The 13,597-nt window shown below is 43.0% G+C and overlaps 1 protein-coding gene across 1 annotated transcript; it reads right to left on the bottom strand.

Moving 5' to 3' along the window:
- Window positions 1-9,012: 9,012 nt before the first annotated feature.
- On the bottom strand, window positions 9,013-13,324 carry TENT5C (terminal nucleotidyltransferase 5C). The gene is made up of 2 exons (XM_010163760.2): window positions 13,291-13,324; window positions 9,013-11,011 (listed from the first exon to the last, which is right to left on the bottom strand). Exon 2 carries the CDS (start codon window positions 10,983-10,985, stop codon window positions 9,813-9,815), a length of 1,173 nt encoding a protein of 390 aa, XP_010162062.1. The 5' UTR covers window positions 10,986-11,011; window positions 13,291-13,324; the 3' UTR covers window positions 9,013-9,812.
- Window positions 13,325-13,597: the final 273 nt, after the last annotated feature.

Below are 13,597 nucleotides of genomic sequence, written 5' to 3'. Positions count from 1 at the left end.
TTGAACACTTCCAGGGAGGGGGCAGCCACAGCTTCTCTGGGCAACCTGTGCCAGTGTCTCACCATCCTCACCCTTAAAGAATTTCTTCCTAATATCTCATCTAAATCTCCCCTCTTCCAGTTTAAAGACATTACCCCTAAAGCCATGGTACACCTCTACTTCAACAATACAGTTCCCCAGTTCATCTTTGTGGCTTTTTAAACACCCACACCCTTCTATTCAATTTCTGAAATGTCCAAGTTCCATCCATCCACCCATCCCCCCTTCCTTTCCCTTCCCTTCCAATACACAGGGCTTCCAAAATGTCTACTCCTGGCCCTGCCAGCAAGTCCCTGTGTTACCTAAACATGCTGTTTCCCATCCTCAGGGCTCATTTTTTGGTCTGGGAAATGGCAGCAGATAGGAATCCTCCTTCTATCGGAGAAGTGCTGCAAGGAAGGAGACTAACCACCAATTTGAAGCACGCACAGACTTAGCTGGAATATTACTGCACATTCAAAATTTCCTCTGCTCCAAAACAGACTTTTGCTGTTGTTGTTGTTGGGCTTTGTGAGGAGTTTTGTTGGTTGGTTGGTTGGGTTTTTGGGGGGGTTTTTTTGTTTGTTTGGGTTTTGGGTTTTTTGGGGTTTTTTTTTGTTTTTGGTTGTTTTTTTTTTTTTTTACAAGCAGCATTTCTCTGGAGTAACTCCATGAATTTGTTGCCAGAGGCTGAGCCCCATCTGCACATGTTGCTCCCACCGATCAAACAGGGCTGTGGAAACACCCTCCAGCGCAGCCGGGCAGCAGGAGAGCTGTAATGGAGAAGCCCTAGTCACTTGGGTCTGCCAGGTCATTAGCAAATCCCTCCTAGCATTTGATGAACAACCAGGGGTGTTCACAGGGAATCTGGGCATTGGGATTGATGGCAAGCTCTCTTCCCCAAAATAACTTACTTTCTGGTCTTAAGAAAAGCTGCCCAGGAGGAGAAAATGGAAGGGAGATCATAAGGTCTAGAGAGCTACATCAGTCCCGGCAATTAGTCAGGGCTGCACAACGTTTGGGGAGCGCCACATGAGCAGTAAAACAGACAGGCAGATGATCACAATGACTAACAGATGTGATGGCAAGAGCAGAAACATGGAGCTCTTTGCTCCAGTCATGTTGTGAACTCGTGCCCCAGGGATACTTGTCACTGCAGTGTTTTAGACGTGGGGGTGCAGAGGAAAGGACTGAGGAACTGCTGTTAAGCAGTGACAGAATATGAGCTTTCTTTGCTGTCTCTACTCTGTATTTGCAGAAGAAGAAAAACACTCCCAAAATAACCTGTGTCCAGTACCCTTGTGGACTTTGCGCTGACATTGGTTTTAAACCACCTGCAGGTTTCAAAATGCTCACAACAACCTTGTGTACCCTTCTGTATGCAAGAACAACGCAAAACTCTGAGAACTTCTGTCATCTCCAGGCGCTATGCAACACTTAAAGTAGTAAAGTAGTAAATAACAAAGAAGATGAGTTACTCTGACCATCTACATTGTGACTATTTGCCCAGAGGATTCAGACAAAATGTTTTTCTAATACTACCAAATGCAAAATACTACATCTGGAAACCAGAAGCACAGATGATGTCAATACCAGATGGGAGAGGCTGCCTTGAGAAGCAGCAGCTGGAACTTTGAAATCATCATGAATAAATGACTCTGCACAAGCACTCAGCATGCCATAATGCCACGGTAAAAATGGTGGGCACAGTTGGTGGACACAAATATCAAGAGATTGAGAAGCAATCTTAGCACTGTTTTTTATCCATGGTATGTAAAGCACTTGGCTAGAAGCTGGTGCTGGGTCATGAGATTCACAGGAACCAGAAAGTTCCAGAAGAAAAGGTTTCCAGCTTCTCAATCCAATATATACAACATAAAGCTTCAAGTGCTCGCTTTCTGCACTTCATCCAAGAGCTGAAGGGATCAGCACAAGACAGTCTGGGACTTTTTGGATTTGTTGAGAAGGAGAAAACAATCCACAGGTCAAAGATGAAGTTCAGAGACCAATGTGGAAATGCAAATGAATTTCTCAGTAATGACCACAATCAAATATTAGAACAGGTTCTCCAAGGACACAATGAATTGCCACTACTGAGCACCTTTAGGGCAAGCCTGAATAACTTTCCAGGAGGCACACCAAGATAGAGCTCTCAGAATAAGTTACTCAGATAAGCAATAGAGAGGGGGTGGAGAAGGGAATTGTTACAGGTGGGTGGTCAATTCTGAAGTGAGAAGGGCATCCACAAAGGGACCAGCCTGTGGGTGTAATTCATGTGCCATACACCTGACACACTCAGAAGACTTGCCTTGCTGCATGGGGACAGTGACTGAATCTGAAGTCTCCCACTTCAACCATTCTCTTGCAGGGGAGACAATTTTCCCTTTGCTTGATGCACAAGCAGTAGAATCCCTGGGCAGCACAAGTTTCACCATTTTCTGAAGCAGATTTGCTGCATGAACAGGTAGAATAAAGTTAACATGTTTCAGGGTATAAGAGCATGTGAACTGCTTGGTTATGGCATCCACATCCTAAAACACAGACCACAGTAAACCACATACATCAGAAGGGAAATCTTCCAGCTTTGACAGGGAGACCACCTCTACAGCACCAAATCCTTCCCAGTTGCCTGCTGGGAATCCACAGGGACAGATTATTTCCCCCAAGCAGTTCAGGCCTTGAACATTTGTTGGGAGTCTCCTGAAGTGCACAGACTAGCTACAGGGGTTTCTCAGTGGCAAGAGGTTATTGCTACAGATAAGACTGGCCAGCTTCCTTGGACTCTTGGCTTAGCCAGACCTCTCTAAAAGCTTGCACTTCTCCATTCTCCAAGCGGTGAGGTGGCATGGATTGCCCCCTGCTCTTCTTTATCAGTGATGAAGACTCAGCACAGCATTTTGCAGGATCAAAAAAACTCAAATCAGTTCCTGCTGGTTTACTAAACCACCCAGCTGAGAGTCAATGCAATACCTATTAACTAACTACAACAGAGTAGGTAGTATAGCTTCCCTTAATGTACACATGAACTACTAGTTTAGGATCTAGCAGCTGCTTCACACACGGTTCTTGGCAAGACACTCTTTTTCCAGCTTGATGACTCAACTCTTTCCTACTAGGAAAATTACTAAGGTTTGGCAGGATAACTACTCCCTTTGCCGGGCACTCTTAGAGAATACAGAGCTCATCTTTTTCTCATCGAGACAGAGCAGAACAGAGCGCAGCGCTGCTCCTGCAGCAGAACACGACCACCGTGACTAACACCCACACTCCAGTGGTACATTGCACCCTCTGATATATCTCCATTTTGAGTTGTTGGATAAATTTTATTGCTGAAAATAGCAAGTTAATGTATTTAGTGTATCAGTGAACTAAATATATTAATATGTAGTAAGCAACATTCAAAATAAGCAGACATGCAAAGAAAATCCTTGTTTCTCTCATAGGAGCATCTACTCTGTCTCTCTAAGGGCATGTTGAATGCTCTGATTTCAAAAATATTAAATATCCCATCATGCAAGGAAGGAGGGAAATAAGGACATCTGCCAGAACAATGTCAACAATTGAGAATACCATTTGTCTAATACCTCTCACACCCCATCACAGGACTGAGCTCATCTTGCACAGCACGGAGACGGCTGGGTTCTAGCAGAACAGGACACTTACAACTGTATTTTCACTAACAATGCAGCAGCAATGGAGCAAGAACATCTTCTTTAGCTCCTCTCCGTTTTTACCTTTATGCAAGTTCCTTATGGAATTGAAAGAGTACATAACACCACTTGCTTAAGCATGGCTATTTTGCTGTTTCAGATTCTGACCCTGAAAAGCTAAGTTGGGTATTCTAGAAACTTAAGGATGTTACCAAAAATAACTCCGAAGCTTTTATGATGAGGTAAACTGAGGAGTTGAGGTAAGGGAGTTTCAGGTGACAAGCAGATGGTTTCTGTTGCCCAGCTGCATTCAGTCCTCCATTTAACTTCAGAAGGAAGCAATTACATCTTGAAAAGAGACTAGACAAGCTTCATGATTACTTCCATGGGATCACACTGTCTCTGCTAATCTCCACAGAAGTTTCCACTGCAGGTGTTAGAAGGTCCTGAAGACTGGAATTTCTCCAGCACTACTTAACTGAGAGGCTAGAGCTTGTCTGAGCTCTAAAGGAGATTAGAAGCAAGCACAATTTTTACAGTCCATTTATTTTTGATCCTAGAGCAGGAGGAGCAGCAAGCAGACTGCCAAACACCCTCAGCTTTTATTTAGCTTTGACCTGCTCAACCCCAATTGACCATTGGTATGGAGACGCATCAGCTTTCAGGACAGAGTGAAACCATAAAGACTTACAACCTGTAAATAACTTGAAGAGCAATTGCTGACTTTGTTGCTCACCTCCTTGGCTCATGAGTTGAGGTATGCAGGGGCCCCCAACTTGGAGTAGCATCTAAAATTAAGTGCATCTCAGAACAGACTGGCAGAGTCTAGCTCAGACCAGACACTAACAGGCCTAGGACTGTACCCTGATATGCTTTAAAGTCAAGTTGAAACCAGCTTAATGGGCAGAGAAGGGAAAAAATATTATCTAGAATCTGTCATTATCATGTAAGTGAAAGATGAATCATGTCTCACTTAACTGACTAATCTTCAGTAAGTTGAGGAAGATGTGTAGGTAGATGTGTACATTCATGAGGGGAAAAAAAAACAGAGAGTACCTTGAATAACAACTACAATCAAGCATCCCTGTGTACCCCATCACTATTTCTCCCCCTTGTTAGGGTATCTACACACATATTGGCCAATAAGATCCACAAATAATTTGTCAATACGCTTTAGATGCAAGAATTACTTGAGGCAAGCAAGGCTTAGCATAAGTTTATTTGCACAAGAATTTCAGAATCATTAAGGTACAAAACCCAGTTTCCAAGAATGACAAGTGAACACCAGAGTGCAGAACAGTAGATAAAGTTACTGTGACCATTCTCACATTTGGGCTCATCACAAATACAAATATTTCTAGTATCTTGTTTTACCAGCTTAAAAAAAAAAAAAAGAAAAAGACTCACTTCTTCCAAAGAGGAATGAGAGAGATTTTCCAAAGGCTGACTTCTTTTAATAGTAAAAAACAATATAAGGGATCAACATAGGGAAAAGGGGTTTCTAAATTTCAACAGAAAGTGCAATTCTAATCAGAAAGAGACAAGCCCAATCCAGACACTTCAGTGAGTGGCCTTCTCTTCCAACACAAGTGAGAAAAACCAGAGTGCTCCAACCATTCCCCCCAAAGCTTCTACCACTATAGCCCAGCATCCCACCTTGTAACTAGTTTCATTGAAATTGAAGAACATACACGAAGTACACTTGACCATAGACTTAGATGCAAAGGCTAAGAGTACTGCTATCCATTTGGCTCTCCCAGTGCCAAAACTGGACCAAGGTGTCAGTAACTACAGTCAACTTATTGCTTATACCTGTGCCCAACAATTATGGCACCCTGACTGAATGAGCTGAACGAGAGGGACAGTAAACAAGTGCCATCAGTACACTGACAGCTTAGAATTGAAGCAATTTGTCCAAGTTCTAAGAGGCCTTTTCCCAAGCACTCATACACTGATAAGCAGAGATCACTACCAACATCAGTAGTTATTCTAGTGATGGGAAACCCACAAAGCTTAGGCACAAGACATACCAAATGCTTAACCCCAGAACTCAATCTCAAAATATGGGTCTTTAAGATTAAATAAAAAGCTTTAGGTATTTGGACTAGATGTAAATACTACCTACTGCTTTGTAGACAAGATTATTAATGGCAAAGTGTGAGGATTTTTCAAAAAAATGGTTACCCAAAAGCAAGCAGTCATCTTCAACCTCCAGCTTAGTGAAGGAGTTGGAAGAGTGGACTGAACTAGCTGAGGACAAACACAGCAACAACTAAATCTTGAGCTGAGGGAGCATTTATGAGGGTATGCTTTACCTTACAATTTTTCAGAGTGACCATGGATCAGCATAGGGATTTTACCAAAGTGACTAAAACCCAGTCTATTACTAGGTCTCCTTGGTAGCATCTTCATAAAATTAAAAAAAAAAATCTCTCCTACAATGAAGAAGTCACAGCAATAAACTGTAAGTCAAAGGGGACTTGGTAATAAATATTGACAACAGATGCTTAACCTCAGACTGGCTTAACCCAGCAGAGCTTATAAGCTACAGCAAGAAAACAGCTATTTTAAACTGCACAGTCTAGTTTACTAGAAGCCTTGTCCTGAGGAACGATGCACTGACACAAGACTTGCAGTCCAGTGTTACTGCAGCTTTGTTCTGATGCCACTGCCCAGAGGGAATGTGTTAGGGTAACAGTCTGAAGTCTAAGTAGTCTTTCTCTATCCTCCACTTCATACACAAGTGAGCAACAGAGGATAGAGCAGGTTTGCAGAGGCATCATTAAGTACTGAAGGGAGACTGAATCAAGCAGGCAGCCTAGACTTGGCCTAGAATCATCACTTTTAATTTTTACCTAGCACTCATTCTCGTGTTACTCCTCGCTACAGGGGCTACCATAAACCTCAACTCAAACCAGCTAGCACACAACAAATTAAGCCACTGCCACATGCACCATCAGGCTGCTAGGACAACTTGAAACAGAAAGGGACAGACTGCTGTCAACATAGTGATGAAAAGCTACTGAATATTCCAGCTCTACCTGCCAAGGGTTATTTTGAAGGCAATGAGACAAACAGTGTCCCAGCAATCCCTTATACAGTAGGGCCAATGCACTAGATAGTGTGCAGCTTCAGGATACTGTTGAACTATTTAAGAGCTTAACATCCAGCATCCAGGCTACAAAGCATCAAAATTTTTAGTATGTCAGAGCAACTTAAGAGCCAAGAAGGGAACACATGAGTCCTGCAAAGCTTAAACCCAGGAAGTCAACTGTTCACAGAGCTGCCATTCAACATAATGCTTCCTTAGAGACCTCTGCAACAACTTACATTAGCAAAAGCAGCATATTTATGGCAGGAAGCTTAAATTCTCTGTAGCTCTATCTCAGTAGAAATCCATCAGAGGCTTTTTTCTAGGAGTCTCTTTTCCAAGAGATGCACCTGGCCTGATGTTCAGCAGCCAAGGCATTTAAAGACTAGTAAAACATAAGTCTGTTTGTTTCAAGCTTGTGAGAGCTCCTCCTGACCATCTGACCACTTCTTCCACAGGAGCTGATGCACAGGAATAGTTTCTAAAGATCAGCCATCACACAAGACAGACAAACAAGTCTAAGCTATTTGATAGGCAAATCAAGTATGTCCCTCTGGGCATCAGTTTACTTCTGCAATGGGTATAGCTTAGGTTGGTATTAAAACCAGCTATTTAAGAGATGACAGCAATTACATTCTTCTAAGCAACAGACTTCCCTCTTTCTAGGGACACTCTATACTCAGCCAAGTATTGCCTTGCATGCAGAAGTTCTTCGTGCCTCGGTTTGCATTCCAGCAGTAAGCCTGCACTAAGTTTCACACCCACGACAACACTGGCATCATGTTAGTTTTCAAAAAGCCTTCCAAATTGTCAAAGTCTTGGGTGAGAGATGCCTTGTCTGTAAGCTACATCAAGTCCAAGCCACAGTTAAAAAAGGCTGGGTTCACTTTTGAGTTTAGCTACTTTGGCTGACTACTCAGGAAGCCTTTAATGAAAAAAACCCCCACAACAGAAGACACCAAATTATTTGTCTATTTGCTACTGAAGTTGCTTACAAGACTATTAAAAAAAATGAAGCTAAAGCATGCTTGGCAACAGTCTGCTTTCTAGATCGTATCCCTCCCTGCCTTCCTAAGCTAAATGAAGTCTGAAAAAAAGAATAGCCTTGCTGCTCTACTGAGGCAGTCTTTATGAAGCATTATGAAAAGTGAGAAAACCTGATATGTAACTAGAAGCTTTTGGTCCTATGAGGAGCAGGCAGATTTCTAGTGCCATTTAAGTGCTGCACAGCTATTGTTTTCCACCTTGAACAGCAACCACACATTGTTTTTTGGGTTTTTTTTGTTTGTTTGTTTGTTTTTTAAACTTGCTTTCTGCTTTACCTTCTAAGCCTAAATGATTTGTTTGATCAGGCTCTTTGGTCTCACAAGCTTGCAGAGACAGCTAGAAGTCATAAAAAAGGTTTATCAGACAAGTATTCTTAAACATTGCACCAACAGATATTAAATAGCTCTAAGATTTGCCTTCTAGTCTAGTTCTCTAGTTAAGCAAAGGAAACTCAAGATCATTTGCTATATGTATTTTACTATTGCAAGTCAGTGAAAATCATCCAGTTAATATACAAATACCACTATGTACATGACTGGGGAATTTTTAACCTTCCTTATAAAGCACAGGAGTTTCAAAGCAGCAAGTGCAGCACATACCCTTTAGGAAGGTCAGCCCCCTACACATTCCAAGGGAGCATATACTCTTCCAGAGGCTGGTCTGAAAACGGGGGCAGACTTTCATCACACACAGCCTCTATAGAGAGCTCTGCTGAGGGCTTATGTACCTCTTCAAGTGAGGGTTAAGACCAGTAAAGAGGAAGAATTTGACTCTAACCACTCAAAATACCATTTCATACAGTGACCAGGTGATAGTGATAAACTAGTAAACTCAACACTTAAGTGGTGACAGAAAGACAAGCCTTCAGGACCTGCCTGAAGTTGTATAAGAAGAAATTCATTTTAGGAGGCACTTTAGGAATTTATAGTGTGGCAGGAGTTGCACACCACCATCATCCTGCACCTTACAGTGGTGTGGGGGGTTTTTTGTTTTGTGTTTTTGGTGTTTTCTTTGGTTTGTTGTTTTGTTGGTTTTTTTCTTGCTGTGGACCTGTGAGGAAAAAAGTTGGGCCAAACCTCACTGTAAGAGCTGCACTACTTTTTAATTGTGCCAATAGTTGTTTTGAAAGATGTGGTCAAAAGGCTTTATCTTGAGTCTGGACTTAACAGTGTTTTTCCATCCTAGCTATTCAAACTGTGGTTCCAATTCTATTTAAAGCTTCAACTCCTCATTTCAAGGACTTTTCACATTAGCAAGTTTTAGATCATGTTTTGGTGCATGTTTAGAGATGCCACCTTCCAAATTTCTGTACTCAAAAAAATTTAGCCAGCTTATGCTTTAGAGATAGATTTACTAATCCACCTTCAACTTCCAAGAAATTAATCTTGAACTTGAGGCAGGACCATACAACCCTAGGTACTACAGGAAACAATGTTAAGGCCCTCTCCAAGACACACAGTATCCATACAGTCACCAGTTCTACACAGCCAGAAAGCAGAAGCAGCCCAAGAGTGGCACAAGTCCACTCTTCTACAATTAGTTCAATAGAAAGTTGGCCAGAACTTGAACTGAGGAAGTGTAGAGTAACAAGGTTAGGCAATAGAAAGCAGTTTTGTTGCTATTCCAGGAGTGGCTTCTGCTCCACTCAAGACATTTTACAGTCTTTCCTCTACTAACTAACCCACTTTACTGAATACTCCATTAAATGACACATTTATAGTCACTTCCAGAAGTAGCACAGAGGTTTGTAACTACTCCTCTTAACATTTGGCTGCTGGTTCTCTTCTCTTCAGAGGTAATAAGGCTTCTTGGCATTTGTTGAGATATACAGAAAGGTTCATAGCAGGTCACCTGGTTGCATATTCCTATTGCACACCAGGAAATGGACAGTCCGATGCAGTCATGTTTCCAAAAGAAAACCTCCAATTGACAGTTCTTTCTTGTCTATGTACAATCACCAGCTTGGCCTTCAGTAGCCTCCACTCAAGAATGCTCAAGTGAAAGGATCAATTGCAAGGCAACCAAGTGGGGTAGGACTGGCTGTACGGCACAGGAGCACTGGCAAGATAGTAGTTGCTGAAGTTGACATCACTCACATAAGGTGCTGGCTGGTAATAACAGGTAACGTTAGTGGCGTTAGGGATGATGTTTTGTTCTGCCAGTACTTTGAGTGCTAGCAGAGAAATCAAGTTGAGAGTCTGCCTTCGCTCGTGTCCCATGAGACAGACTGTGCTCTCATTCACCACCCTGCGCAGAATCATGAGGTAGTCATATTTGCTCCTCTCTTCTTTGGAGAAGTGGTTCTGGAGGTAGGTCTCTAGTTTGCGCTGCTGATCCAGGATGTCTGGGAAGTCTATGAAGAATCGGGAACACATGTAGCGCTCTAACGTTTTGATCTCAGCCTTATCCATGGGCCTAAAGTCTCGTACTAAAAGGTTACTATACTTCAGAAGCCCTCCACCTCGGATCTCTTCAGGATTTTTGGTAGCTATCAGCTTGTTCTGGAGGTGATCAAAAGCTGCTTCAAAGTCTCCATACATGCTCTCCCCAATCACAGTTGGATGGAAGTGCTCCGACATGGGGGTTTCCGAGTAGTCGTAGTAAAAGAGCAGGGAGTCCAGGATGATTTGGAAGGAGTCCACACTGAACTCAAACTGTCGTCGGATACAGTCCACAAACTTCAGCTCCACATTCCTGCCATGTTTGTTGGAAAGCGATATCAAGCTCCAGCGGTCAGACTCTGTGTACACTTTGACGAGCTTCTGGATGTAGGCTTCCTTCAGTGTCACTGGACGGATTTTTAGCTTGCTTACTCCTTCTGGCAAGAAATTCAAAAGGGATCGCAACACCACATCTCGAACTAACTGAAACTCTGCCTCACTTGGAAGAGAAACTTGAAAAATGAGATCCAGGTCTTTGCATCCAAGCCCATTATCCTTGACCAGGACATGACCAGCTGCAGAGCCATTCAGACGGACATCATGAACCACAATGCCTGCTTCACTCAGCCTACTCCGAACAGTCTGAACAATGTCCTTCAGAGTTATCTTCAGCGTCGGAAAGTTACCTCGTCCATGGATCGGAACCACCTCTGTAAGAACCTCGTGCAGACGGCTGACCTGCTCCCAGTTCAGTACACTACATGACATGCAGTCTGTGTTACTTCCTTTGCCTGCCATCTTAAGGTTTTTCTTCTCCAAAGAAACTGTAAAGAGGTGGAATATATATTAAAAAAGACAAGTCAGACTTTCTGTTTACGCTTCCTAGATATATCCCATGCCCTGCTTTTCTGTCTATGCACGCACAAACTGGAAAGAAATAATTCTATGTACTAATGGTTATCGATAAGCCTTTCACCTGAAGTGATGCACAGCTTCTCTACTGGTACAGAGAAAGCATTTCACTGTCATTGTCCTTTTTTTTGGTGAGGTTGAGTTAAGTACTTCAACAAAGCAATTTGCTCAAAGGGAAATTATCAGTGAAGATGACACATAAGCTTTACCTAAGTTTAAGATCATCTGCAGCACCACCTGAAGTGGGATGAGCCGTAACTGCTTCTGAAAGTTGAGCTTTGAACTTGTTTCATTATACATGAAGCTCAAACTGCTCTCCCCAACTAATACAACAGTGGAAGACACTCAGATATTAGTTTCAGGGCTTAGACATTCAGTCCACTGAAAGCATTTTAATTATGCCAGAGATACAGGATTTCTTCCTTTTCATGGATGTTTTTCCTTTCTCAACCATCCAGCATCTACCACTCATGGGATAAAGCCCAAGTACACCTTGCTCCTGCAAAAAGCTACAGCACTCCAGCATCCTAGACAGAATTTCAGCTGCAAAGTCAGGTAACAACTACTCAATTTGCATTCCAGTCTTTGTAAGCAACTCTTTACCCTTCTTCAGATACACTGCGTAATCAAACTACCTTTTTGGAAATATTTATACTTGTCCCAAAAAGTTCGTAAGAGTTGGCACATCTTAAGATGAGGTATATCATATATATCTCTAACACCAAGGGCTTGAGAACCTCACTGACCAGACTTGGTCATAGCCTTGTCTGAACTTTTGCTGTTTATAAGGAGTCTTGTCACAGTTGACCAAATCATTCTCCTGTGCTTAAGTGCCTTGTGTTCTGAAGTATGTACTTACATATGTTCTACAGTCACGCAACCCCAACTGGTATTAATACACTTCTCTTTTTAAGTGTTCCAGGATTCTATTGTGGCCAGGTGCTTCCTGACAGCTACAGTCTAATTGAGGCCTCACCTTCTTCTGCCCCAAGTACCTGAGAAGACTGCAGCTGCCAAGGTCAGACTAGTCAGACTTAAGGTAGTCCTTGCCTACCAGGAGTTGTTTAAAACCCAACCATATAGTTTCCTAACACCTATCAACATAGTGCATGAAACAATTTTTAAACAAGATTCAAAGAGCAGCTATTGTCATTTCATGCCCATTCTCTTCCAGCTTTTAACTTTTGAACAGCTCATTTGAGCTGTCACCGGCTCTACAGAAGAATACAAAATCCTAGATAAAATAAACAGAAAGGTAAAAAACACTCCTGGGAAGCAATTTCTGCCACGGGACATGAGCTGCTGCATTACAAGCTCTGCTGCTGTGGGTCACACCAGCTCCAGCAGGCAAAAAACAAACCTGTGATTAAAGAGATAGTTAGGCCAGGACAAACCAAGGGGTTCTTCAAACTCAATCCTTTATGCTGCAACACAGCACAAACTCAGAGGCATCAAGCTTGCCAGCAGTTACCCTCAGGCACTTCAAATGAATTCAAGTACATTTTCATCTCAAAACCACTGTATTTTCATTAAATCCTTCAGATCATTACAGATCACAAGAGTTTTCCATGTCTTCTAGTTTAAGCTACAAGCACTTTCAGCTACTACCCCTGAAAGTGTTCCCTCTCCTCCTTCTCCTTTGTAGCCTTCTCAGCAGCTAAGACAACACACATAGCTCACCCAGTGAGCAGAAAGGACTGGGAGCAGTGCTTCCCACCCCACCACGCACACTTGGTTCTGCTTGGCAATCCTCACCTAGGAGGATAACGCACACTGCGAGGGGGATGATTACATACTTCATTTCCAGTTCAGTAGAGTTTAATTCTCAAGCTGTCAACCTATGAAGTCCCAAAATCACTCATGTGTTTGCCTACTCTGCAATATTTCTGTGACAATAGGATCTTAGTGACTTTGATGGACTCAGGACAATAGCAGTCTGCATGCCTCTTGTTTCACCACCACCCTTTTCCATCACAACAATATCTGATACCTGAAGATGCTCATTCACTGGGAAGAAAACAACTCCGAAGCCGAGACAGGCACTACTTATTTGTAATACCAAGAGCAAAGAGCACTGTATCACAGAATGGTTGGGGTTGGAAGGGACCTCTGAAGATCATCTAGTCCAACCTGTAGCTTCACCTGGATGTAAATCTCAACGCAGAGGCAAGAAGGAGCAAGGACAAGGTGCCTCCACCTTTGTCCCGATGAAGAGCACTACTCTGCAGCAGATTTCCCTATAAGACACCCAAAAAGCAGGACCTCTGTCCCACTCCAGCGTCACAAGTCCCCTCCAAGCCCCAGCGGGGCGGTTGCGCTTCCTCTGCAGCAGGTTTTCCCCTCAGCGGAGGGGAGCGGCTGTCCCGGGGCAGGACCCGCGCTCACCGGCGGCGGAACTTGCCGCGAAGCCGGTTTATATCCCAACAACCATTTCAAAAGCGTTTCCCAGCGCTTGGCTCCAGGAGGTCCCCCACGCAAGTCACCCCCGCCTGCCTGCC

Source organism: Antrostomus carolinensis, unplaced genomic scaffold (genome assembly GCF_000700745.2).
Source record: "Antrostomus carolinensis isolate BGI_N321 unplaced genomic scaffold, ASM70074v2 scaffold36522, whole genome shotgun sequence".
Classification (NCBI taxonomy): domain Eukaryota; kingdom Metazoa; phylum Chordata; class Aves; order Caprimulgiformes; family Caprimulgidae; genus Antrostomus; species Antrostomus carolinensis.
The sequence above is the reverse complement of the archived record's forward strand: the minus strand, read 5'-3'. Positions and strand labels throughout refer to the sequence as shown.

Bases quoted from the DNA above. Each gene is read 5' to 3' on its own strand.
- TENT5C (XM_010163760.2), bottom strand. From the start codon at position 10,985: ATGGCAGGCAAAGGAAGTAACACAGACTGCATGTCATGTAGTGTACTG.